The sequence below is a fragment of the Berghia stephanieae genome, chromosome 6 (genome assembly GCF_034508935.2).
Source record: "Berghia stephanieae isolate SIO BIC M18660-M18661 chromosome 6, UCSD_Bste_1.3, whole genome shotgun sequence".
Classification (NCBI taxonomy): domain Eukaryota; kingdom Metazoa; phylum Mollusca; class Gastropoda; order Nudibranchia; family Aeolidiidae; genus Berghia; species Berghia stephanieae.
Window position 1 is genome coordinate 51,369,934 of NC_088365.1, and position 12,500 is coordinate 51,382,433.

The 12,500-nt window shown below is 33.2% G+C and overlaps 1 protein-coding gene across 15 annotated transcripts in view; it reads left to right on the forward strand.

Moving 5' to 3' along the window:
- The window catches only part of LOC144975225 (uncharacterized), a 74,321-nt gene that overhangs the window by 16,574 nt on the left and 45,247 nt on the right, over positions 1 to 12,500 (forward strand). For 4 of the 15 annotated variants that reach the window (XM_078919095.1, XM_078919102.1, XM_078919104.1 and 1 more), the window contains exon 2: positions 11,816 to 11,890. In XM_078919095.1, coding sequence (XP_078775221.1) covers positions 11,840 to 11,890 — 51 coding nt within the window. In that variant the 5' untranslated portion in view covers positions 11,816 to 11,839. Of the gene's footprint in view, positions 1 to 2,249; positions 2,694 to 8,603; positions 8,679 to 8,852; positions 9,249 to 11,815; positions 11,891 to 12,500 lie in introns of those variants that run through there. The other 11 variants (XM_078919097.1, XM_078919106.1, XM_078919099.1 and 8 more) reach the window with 8 other exon arrangements.

Sequence of the window (12,500 nt, forward strand, 5' to 3'; positions counted from 1 at the left end):
GTTTGAGATGCTTTTTTTTCTTGCTTTTTTCCTTTTTTTTCCAACAGAAGAAATGTTGTTAACGGCCAGGTAGTCAATTTACACTTTGCGAAGTCCCAGGTTTTGGAAGTTTGAGGGGACAGCGTGGCTCAGCGGTACGGTCCGAAAGGTACCGAGTTTTATCACCCGCCGCTGCGCTGTGTGGCCATGAGCAAGTCACCTCGCCCCAGCTCAATTCGCAGCGCTGCACTGCGGCTGACGCCTGGGTTATTCCAGTCTTCTCTTGGAATAGACTCAAAAGACAAATTTCCCATATGGGTTGAATAAAGGGCAATTTTATTTTATTTTTAAAAATTTTAGATTTGTCTGGTACTGCATCCTACAAAACTTTCAGCTTTTTTCAGATTTAATCCGTTGACTGCCGTACTCTGGATAAACGTGTATTTACATATTTGGTCAGAAAACTCGTCCTTCAAATATCGATCAATTTTAAATGACCCTTATCTTGGCACAAACTCTCAAAACCTGGGACTTCGCGAAGTGTAAATTAAGTACCTGGCCGTTAACAACGTTATCTCTGTTAGAAATAAAAATGTAATATCGCCTAACAGAATGTATCATGGAATTTTGAGAAAAATATTTAAGGTAATAATACTTTTTAAAAGTGTAAATATAATGTCATAGAAATTAATTGTCCAAAAAGCTTAAACCTCTCCTTACCAGCCGTTTTCAGAATATTACCAAAACTCACTCCCACCCAACACAAAAACAGACATTTCTTACTCAAACAGAAAAGCAACAAGCACATTCTATACATAATATTGTTCGAAAATATGAGCTCCATATTACAGAATGTCAAGTTTTTATAGCTATAGCAGAAAGAAATGAAATCTGGATGAGAAACGTGACGGTTACATCGTAACAAATGTGACGATTTGGTATTTGACGAGGTGGTAAAGAGAGGGTTAACAGAACTAAATAAATAAAAAGATCTCTCATACCTCCCGAATTCTCTCGATCTCCTTTCAGGAAGAAAAATATTGAACCCTCGTCCAATCTGACCTCTCTTTCCTCAGGAGTCGAGTTCTCTATGAAAAAAGTCATTGGTGACTCATACTCAGAAAAGTATGTGTAAAACTCAACGTTTAAACAAGTTACAGCCGAATTCTGGAGTAAAAAAAGACGTATTTAGATATTCCCATTATTTTCCCCCGACAAAAACAACACCGTTAACGGTCAAGTACTCATTTTTACACCTGAGTACGGTGAGAGAATGTGAGTATAATGGAGAACCATCTCCAAGGACTCAACTATGTGGCTCTTCAAAGCTCGACTCGAACCCAGGACCTTCTGATCCGAAGGCGAGTGTCATACCGTAACAAGACCACATAGCCTCACTAATGTGTATTACCGTCTTAAAGCTGCATAATACCGGTATAAACTATCTAGCTGATGGAAATTGAAATAATAGCAACAAATATGAAATTTGGGGGTTATATCTTATTCGTTCAGATGGAGATTATGTACACATTTTGTGCATTGCAATAATAATAATAGAAATGAAGATAGTAATAAAAATAAGAATGATAATAATGATAATAATAATAATAATAATAATAATAATAATAATAATAATAATAATAATAATAATAATATAATAATAATAATAATAATAATAATAATAATAATAATAATAATAATAATAATAATAAATAATAATAATAATAATAATAATAATATAATAATATAATATAATAATAATAATAATAATAATAATAATAATAATAATAATAATAATAATAATAATAATAATAATAATAATAATAATAATAATAATAATAATAATAATAATAATAATAATAATAATAATAATAATAATAATAAAAAGAAGAAAAGAAGAAAGAAGAAGAAGAAGAAGAAGAAAGAAGAAGAAGAATGAAAATAATAATAATAATAATAATAATAATAATAATAACAATATGAAGTTTGCATTACTTTTAGAATCCCTATTTATTCTGAAATAATACCGGTTCGACACAGTGGGCCACATAATATATAAGTTTATTAAGTTTGCACCCATTGTGATCCATTGGGCCAGCGATTATGCCCATTGTTTATGGACTTTTACCTAAGTCAAGTGCCGGTAACCAGTCGACCATCAACAAACACTTACATTATTACATTCAACATTACAAAAACCATGTTTGAAATTGAAAATCTCAAAATCAACATCTAAAAAGTTCGTTTCATTTACATTTTGTTCCGCTTTCGTTTTTTAGGATGACCTCATATTATTAAAGTGGAGTTAAGGTCATTATAGGGACATAAAAGCCGCCTAATTAGAATATTTATCCTATCATTGTTGTCCATCTTGAAACAAAAAAGCCACTCATCGCGAGCCATGACGTTTTTCAGCCGGGTGTCAACCAGAGCGTGAAATTTACAGATGTAGTGACTTTCAAAAGAAAATTTCGTTAATTTAAATTCGACTTATCTGGAGGAAACCGGTAGTTTCCTGTGTCGTCATTGTTTTGAAGATATCGAGGAGTCACTCACTGACTTGCAGTGTGTGGGGCGGTATCTCTTCATTCTTAGAAGTATTCTGAGTTCGTTTCGACTAGCCTTTTTCTATATAGTAGTATAATAGTATTGGTGAAATTAAATATCATTCGTTTCGGGGATAAGTTTGAGAGAAGCTCTTGTCTTCATCGGAGGTATGTGCTAGATTATTATGAGAAATAATGACAAAATATTTTGTAAAAAGTCTTTAACCCTCTACTTACCAATAACTGGAAAATGGTTACATTTATAACGATATAATAATGACCATTTTTCGAAGACAGATTTGTTTTGCACAGAACAAAATTTGAAGAAAAACATCTTTTCTGATATTTAAAAAAAAAGTTAATACTGTTGGTTAAGCTTAATTTACTTCACAATATTTGGTATGGTATTACTTATTTCTTTCGAGATTGAGTGTTAAAAAAATAAATTTTTGTATTGGGTAGATTTGAGACTTCTGGAAAAATCCTTTAAAATTTTGGTAAGGAGAGAGTTTTTAAAATATTTTTTTAGAAATCATGGTAAGTTCATATCTTCTTGTGTCCCACCTAGAGAGGTCCTAATAGCTCATTGGTAGAGCACTTGCTTCACACGCAAAGGGGCTGAGATCGATCCCGGGTGCAGTCGAGATTTTTTTCTGACCCTCTTGTCCACCCAGTAGTGAATGCGTAGCTGCTGAATCTATCTGTTAGATGGCGGAAAGTACTTTGCGATAGGCTAGCGTCCTATCCTAAGGATAGCAAGCAATTGCTGTTGTCCGGATCAACTCCGGCTCCATGGGCCTGATGGCTGTGCAGGACTACTTTACTTTCTGTCCCACGTCACTCATCGGAATGATTTAGATAGATGAAGAAAAAAATTGTTTTTCTTCTTTTTTTTTTTCTTTTGTCAAAATTGTCAGATTATGAGTTTTAAGAAACAACATTTACCCCATTTCTTTAAGAATGACATTTTAAAAGAATGTGCGGCTGTGTTTTCTAGTGGTATGACACTTGCTCGGCAGAAAGTTGAGTTTATGAGTAATTCTCACTAAACTGTATTAATCAGACTATAAACGTTTAAGGTTACACATAGTTTTATGTGTTGGTTCTTTATACTTCCGGATGACAATGTTGTGAGTCTCTTGGCCAAGAGCATAATATCTATATATATTTCTAGATGGCTTATAAGCTCACAACATTGCCATCCGGAAGTATAACGGACCAACACACAAAACTCTGTGTAACCTTGAACGTTTATAGTCTGAGTAATACAGTTTAGTGAGAATTACTCATAAACGTGGATGGCAAAAAACAATAACAATATCGTCCTGAGTGACGTCAACTTCGACCTATCTATAGATAATTATAATATGATTGTGGTTAGATGTCGGTCGTTTGGATGAGGTGTAAATGAAGGCGTTCTTCGAATATTTTAGTGAATCAAACTATTCTCCCTGATTAATGATAGGATCGAGTCTGTTTGCGCACGCGTGTGCGTGCGTTCGTGTGTATGTGTGTGTGTGTGTGTTTGTGCTTGTTTTAATGTGTGTGTGTGTGTGTGTGTGTTTGTGTGTATGTGTCTAGGTCGTGTGTGCGCGTTTGTATCTTAAGGAATTCAATTCTTTGAAGATCTTAATTAAATTGATCAACAGAACTTGCGTTCGATAGAGTCATTTCATGTATCATGATAAAAATGTGTTTGTACCATTGTACGAGTATAAGTCAATTTTTAGGCCAGTGTTATTTTGTATCAACTATGTTTTGCTGTAAGGGGCCTAGACAACGTATACTTATTTATAGGTCTTATAACTCAAATTGTTATGGGCTCATGGTTGTAATGGAAATACTCTCAAACCGACGTCATATAACAAGTTTAAATCAAGCCAGTATTGCGTTAGGTTATCAGACCTGCTAATATGTACACCTATGGCCCCTAATATCTTATATGATTAATAAATAACAATGTAAATTGAATGTAAGCTTCAATTTAATATACGAAAACATATAAAATGGACGATTCGGGTTTCCCCTTTATCAACAAAACAGGATAAATGAAACACTGCATACAGACGAATGAGCTACATGTTTATCTCTTCACATTTAACGATTTATTTCTTTATCCATTGTCACTGATGTTTTGCTTACATGTGCCTCACACATTTAAAACCGGTAATGTGTCGGGATGAATAAGGTGCCTGGAAAATTTAAGTGGAAATACTTAATTAAGAATAGAACATTTTGGTTGTCACGACTTTAACCCTGTCCTTACCAACTATGGGAAAATCATCACATTCGTTACGATACAAACAACATTATTCTATTTTAATTTCTCTTGTACACCATCAAATTTAAAGAAAATGAACAGGATGTTGTTGAGCATGTTTTGCTGAAGAAATAATGTATCGCAAGGATTTTACTGCTATTATGTCTGAGATTTTAAAAAATCTATTTTTTGTTAGTTGGGTGTGAAGTTTTGTTGAAAAGCTTGAAAATAGCTTGTAAAGATTGAGTTAAGGGACAAACGGGGGTCCCGATAGCTTAGTTGGTAGAGCACTAGCTTTACAAGTAAAGGGATCGAGATCCTTCCCCGGTGTCGTTGAGATTTGTATCTGACCCCCTGTCTAACCAGCAGTGATTGGGTAGGCGGGTTTGTTAGATCTGGCGGAAAGTACTGTGTTACCATTGCAGGACAGAGTTTACACGATAGTTGGGCCGATTTAATGCCTATATTCTTCATAAGGGTACGAGTTTTTGCTTGTACCCCTCGGATACGCATATATATGTTGTGTTTTGGTAGAACGTCTGACCCGTAATCAGGAAGTTTGAGGTTCGATCCCCAGTCGATCTATATTATTATTATTATTATTATTATTATTATTATTATTATTATTATTATTATTATTATTATTATTATTATTATTATTATTATTATTACCATTATTATTGTTATTGTTATTATTATTATTATCATTATTATTATTATTATTATTATTATTATTATTATTATTATTATTATTATTATTATTATTATTATTATATCAAACGACCACTAACATCATAAAACCATTTTGAATCACAAAGGCATGTCATTTATTACTGTCTTTGTTCTTACATCTATTATTATTATTATTATTATTATTATTATTATTATTATTATTATTATTATTATTATTATTATTATCATCATCATTATTATTATTATTATTATTATTATTATTATTATTATTATTATTATTATTATTATTATTATTATTATTATTATTATCATTATTATCATTATTATTATTATTATTATTATTATTATTATTATTATTATTATTATCTATTATCTATTTATTATTACACCAGAGAACCATTTAAGCATCTGCCAGTCCACTTAAATCTTAAACACGATTCGAGATGACGTGACAACATCAAAGAAAATTGATTTTTAGATGTAATGTGTCTTACAAGTGCACACCCTCTTAAATACAAATGCAGACACTTATCATAAATATTGTTTTCTGGTAATTTATAAGATATTATTACAATTATTCTGTGAATTGCTATTAAAGTGCATGATGAAAAAGTCCAAAGTATGTGGCTTTAAAGTGGTTGTCTTAATTAGTAGCAATCTGCATAAATTATTATTGGCAACACAGATGTCAACGCCTTCCAATTAAATCATTTATTAAGAAATATTATGTGACCCACCGCCACAAACAGGTTATATAGATGGTTAGCAAACATACATACGTATCACGCATAACCACGTATCTATCACGTGACTATTCACATTATACGTGAAAATGGTGCTGGTATGCAATTTCTGATTGGATGTCAAAATGTAAATGAAGGCTGGTTTTCAAAAAAATTTAAAGTCGATTTTTCTACTTTTTGAGATTTTCCATCCAAGAGATGAATTGTAACGTAAATTTTATTTTAAGAATCAAATGGCACAATAATTTCCCAAGATTTGTGTAAATTTGGAGTTTAAATATGATAAGATTTAATAGACCGAAAGAGAAATTTTAAGGGGAAAAAATCCTCAGTATCTCAAAATGAGAAAAAAATGGAATTAGGAAGTTTTGGAAAATTATTCTTCAAATATTTCGGTGACTCCTATAAAAATCTCATAGAGACACTAAGATTACGTGTAATGGGAATAATCTTGTGTGATAGATAGTGATTCGTGATGGGTAATTCGTGAAACATGATTAATTCTCTCTAACAATGGGATGAACAATACTACTACACACTTATATATAACCCCAACATCTCATGCAATATGAGATCTGGGCGGCGCTTTAAACTTGAGCTTTTATATAGCCCATCATCATCATCATTGCCTTTTTCACCCTGGGTCAGGGTATATACCACAGACAAACAGTTTCCATCCTTTTCTATCATGAGCTAACTTTTTAATAGCCCAATATCCACTAAACGTGCTCACATTATGGCTTTACAAGGGGTCCCAGGCCAAGAGCATTGCTTAACATGTGGGACGTGACGTGACGCCTGTTAAGCGATATTACAATTTTTTAAAGGACAGAGACAACGCTGTTAACGGCCACGTACTCATTTTATACCTAGTACGGTTAGAGAATATGATTAAAGAGACTTTTCCAAAGAACCAACCATGCGCCGAGCGAGCCACGAACGCAGGATATTCCGATCCGAAAGCGACTGTCATACCATAAGACCACATAACCGCACATAATTAACAATTAACGAACTCTGGTTGAGTATAATTATATTGTGTCTTATTGAGGAGACTGAATGTAGAATAGTATTTGACAAGACTAAAGGACGACATTTTCATATTCTTGGTCAGTTTGGCTTTAATTGCTTTTGTTATCATCTGGTTATTAACCACGTGACAAGTCACGTAATAGATACGTGGTGAATGATTCGCTATGCGTGATACGTATGTTTGATCTGCTATCCATCGATATTACCTATTTATGACGGTGGGTCACATAACATTCTAAAGCGATTTGAGCATATTTAGTGGATATTGCGCGATATAAAAAGCTCAATTTGATTTTAATTTAATTGTTATTATCTCTTAATAATACAATATTTGCGATGATTAGTTCATATAAATATAAGTAGATATAATATATAATATAAATTCATAAAATAAATAAATTAAATTAAATTCCCTCGGAATATGGAATATAGGATTAAGAATAGGCCGGGCATATTAAAAGAAATGTAAGTTTGAGGATGCAGTAAATGAACCATATAAATGGGAAAAGTTTATCTGGTGTTAAACCGGTAAATAGGACAAGTTTATAATATTTTATAGCCTGTGTTTTAGTTTTTTTTCCTCTGCTACCTTTATGTCCAAATTATGAGCGTTGTAGTAGGAATGGTTTCACTATCTGTCATTCTCGTTTGAGAGAGAGAGAGAGAGAGAGAGAGAGAGAGAGAGAGAGAGAAACGAGAGAGAGAGAGAGGGAGGAAGAACAATGAAGACAGAGAGAGTGTGATGAGAAATTATGAAGAGAAAGAGTGAGAGAGAAATAGATAGATAGATAGATAGATAGGGAGAGAGAGAGAGAGAGAGAGAGAGAGAGAGAGAGAGAGAGAGAGAGAGAGAGAGAGAGAGACATGATCCTTAGCGATGCGTTTGTTATCCCATGATCCAAAGCCATTGGGTACATAAAACTTAACTGAGAATTAAATATAATCAATACGTGTGCTTGTGCATGTGTGTATTTTAAAAGTCTTTATGAAGTAATAACCACTGACTGAACGACGAGTTTTTCTGGCCAAATTTTCAAATAAGGGTTTGTTTTTTTCAGAGTAAGGCAGAATATCGATTGGCGTGCCCCATAACTTTCTTTTTTTTTTATTTCTTCCATGTGTTTCCCCATTTAAAATTATTATTTTTCTAAAACAAAAGTATGCAATGTTTATTGTCCAATATATCGTTATTTATGTTTTAAGGGCACTTAAGAAGCACTAGATTCATTTTCAAGTCTTATTACTGATATGGCATAATAACAAATTAAACATGATTACTACCAATTTTCCGAATTCCTTATTAAGAGGTCTTCATCTAAGTTTGTTTGCTGTCCATGGTGATAATAATATGATTTAACGATTGTCACCAGAGAGTGTCGGGCTATTCAATGATGCTGTTGATTGTTGTACTCTTGGTTGATTCTGGTGGATAGTCGCAGTTCTCCTATTATTATTATTATTATTATTATTATTATTATTATTATATTATTATTATTATTATTATTATTATTATTATTATTATATTATTATTATCATTATTATTATTATTATTATTATTATTATTATCATCATCATCATCATCATCATCATCATCATCAGTACTATCAGTAGCTAGTTGCTTCAAAGATTTTAACACAAATCGTAAATTCTGGACACTCTAAAGAGTTCACGAGAGTGGCAAAATAGATAATTTTAAAGAATTTGTAAATCACAGGACTATGATAGAAATTTTTTTAAAAACAAAACAGTGTTGTATCACGTAATATGAGTAGGTGACAACGTTTCGTCATTTATGAAGTGACTCAAAGAGGAAACTTCTTGTTTTGTGTGCCCCATAGAACAATACTCTGAGTGCTTTTGAGGCTTCAAATTCTCTCTGGTGGTGGTGGTAAGGTGTCATCTAGATCACAACTCATTTTTCTGTTGATGTTATGCGTTTAGGTAAAATACTCACCACTTCCGCCAACAGGATATAACGTCCCAACACACTCAACTGTGAGTAATCTTTAACGTTTATAGTAAATCTGATTGATTTAATTTAGAGGGAACTAAGTGATAAACAGGCTGTCTAAAATAATATGAAAGAGCTGAGTGACGTCAGCTTCGTTCCGTCTATAATATGGATCTATCTGACTTAGTAGGTTATGAAATTCACCTCCTTATATATGTAACCAATCACCCCAGAACAGTATTATGTAGGGGTGAATCCAATGCTCACGTTTAGATTTTAAAGCTTGTCTTTTAGAATTTGAGCAGAAAACCTAGGTGCACATATCAGCAGGTCTGACAACCGAACGGAAATATAGGTCAATTTAACATTGTTGTTACGGACAATATTTTGTGTTTCTTTTGGAGTATGTTTAAGCAGTAGTTCTTCAGAGCCATTAGGCCCATGGAGCCGGAGTTTATCCCGGTTTCTACAGCATGAAACGGACAGTAGCAATTGTTTACTATCCTTTAGATCACAAAGTACTTTCCGATAGATCTAAGTGACTCAACTACCCATTCACTGCTGGGTGGACAGATGGAGGCGTCGGAATAAAATTTTGGCATCACCTAGGACCGATCTCGGTTCCTTTGCGTGTGAAACGAGTGCTCTACCAACTGAGCTAAAGCGACCACCACCACCACTACTCCTCTCGTGGAACATAATACATATGTATCAAATGATATGAAATTATCTAAAACTTTTCTCTGTTCAGCATTCAAGTCCAATCCAGTTACCGTTTTCACGCGGCTATGTGGTCTTGTGGTATGACACTCGCTTTCGGATCGGAAGGTCCTGGGTTCGAGCCTCGAGTGGCGCATAGTTGAGTCCTTGGAAAAAGCTTTTTACTCAAATTCTCTCACCGTACTCAGGTGTGAAATGAGTAACTGGCCGTTGAACAGCGTTGTCTCTGTCCTTAAAAAATTGCAATGTCGCTTAACAGGCGTCATGTTTCGTTCTACATGTTACGTGTTACTGTTGATCAGGGACCTTTTGTAAAGCGCTTTGAGCAGATTTAGTGGATGTTGCGCTATATAAAAGCTCAATTATAAGTTTTTTTTAATTTAAAGGAATAACCCTAAAATTTAGGTAACTAAAAAGAAAACCAACTCAGATCACATAATAATTATGATAATAATTAATGTTTTTACGTTAAAAATATATTAAATTTGTATTGATAATGGCATAGTTAGAAGAAAAAACCCGTTTACTGATCTGTTATGAGTAAATCAAATAAAATAGCAATAGAAAATTGCTAGGTACTCTAGGAAAGAGCTTACACATGTCATGTGGAGGACGCTATTTTCTAGAAATTCCCAGTGCTCGGGGCCAAACTTTCAAAAGTATTACGGCATTGTTCATCGCAAGAAATGTTTAAAAAGCATTTTAATACTTTGTTCTTTTCCGAATGATTGTGTTGATGTTCCTGTTATAGTACTCTGAGCACTTCTTTATTATTTGGTAGAGCGCTTAACAAATACAATGTATTATTATTTATCGTTAATTTAATTATACCAAAGAAACTTTAAACGGCGGTGCATCCTTTGGTATGGTTTACATGATGTGTAACATAATGTCACAAAGTTAATGGGTTTTGTAATCTTTCTAAACTTTGTCTTCAACCATGCTCTACTTCATACAGGGTCATTTCATAAGATGATTATAAAATAATAAATAGCATTTCTACAACGCATAGCCATGGCGACGCATCGTGCTCTATGCGCTTTACATTACAATAATACTATGATATTATATCAAACATTTGTAACCATAATCTAATAACACACATGCTATCAACTGACACATCCAAATAAACCCGAGATAATACTATAAAAGGCACTATACAAAATGTTTATCATAAAAGAATTGATGTTTCAAAATGTTTCGTGACAACAAGAAATGAAGTGAGTAGGAAAGTGCCAGAAGACAATAGGAAATCGCCGCCTAGAAATTTTTACTCCAGTAAGGTCGCGGGTTCTAGCGCCCATCGCCGCCGCGAAATTTTTATTCTCTATTGTCTTCTGGCAACATAAGTGCCTGCTCCACTCACTTTTCTGAATTAAAAATTCACCCCAAAATACCGGAGCATACTCAATACTCAATGTCTCAATCGTTTCTATGTTACATGTTTGTGTTGAGAATATTGGGTATTAAGCTTAAATGCTGGCCAACTAACTTCGAGACGTTTGTGTGTGTGTTGAACCCGTGACCCCAATAAGTAAGGGATAGAAGGCTCTAATAAAAGACTAAGGTTAAAAGCGATCTTTTTTGGGATCGTGGATAGCTCATACGGTAGAGTCACGCTCTCCCTGGCCAGACGGAGTTGTCGTACCAGTAAGGTCGCGGGTTCGATCCCCCATCGCCGCCGCGAAATTTTAATTCTCTGCTGTCTTCTGGCACTTTCCTACTCACTTCATTTCAAGAAGTTTGGTGCATCTCTTACAGTTTTTAAGAAGAGAAATCCAAATTTCAGAATCTGATTTAGAAAAAGGTCTTTCTCCTCACGTGACCAAAAATGTGACCTCTCCATGTGTAGTTTACACAAGTTAAAGATTTTCAAATGTATTTCATACAGATTTAACCCCGGTGCTAAACAAAGATGAGGGCCAGTCTGATTTTTGGAGTTATTTTTGTTCTCTCTCATTTTGAGGTAAGGAAAGAATAAATAGAGGCCATGGTTTTTATAATGGTTGTCATTTAAATCATCGTGATCGTAAAATTATTGTTATTATTCTTAATATCATCATCATCATCATCATCATCATCATCATAATCATCATCATCATCATCATCATCATCATCATCATCATCATCATCATCATCATCATCATCAACATCATCATCATCATCATCATCATCATCATCATCATCATCATCATCATCATCATAATCATCATCATCATCATCATCATCATCATCATCATAAAAATCATCATCATTATCCACAAACAATTACACTACCACTACTACCACTACAACCACTACCGCCAACGTTATCATGATCATGATGGTATTTATTGTCGTTGTCGGTGTTGTCAAGATTTAAATCATCATAATCGTAACCACTATTGTTGTTTATTATTATTATTATATTATTATTATTATTATTATTATTATTATTATTATTATTATTATTATTATTATTATTATCATTATTATATTATTATTATTATTATTATTATTATTATTATTATTATTATTATTATTATTATTATTATCATCCTCATCCTCATCATTATCATCGCCATCATCCTCATCCT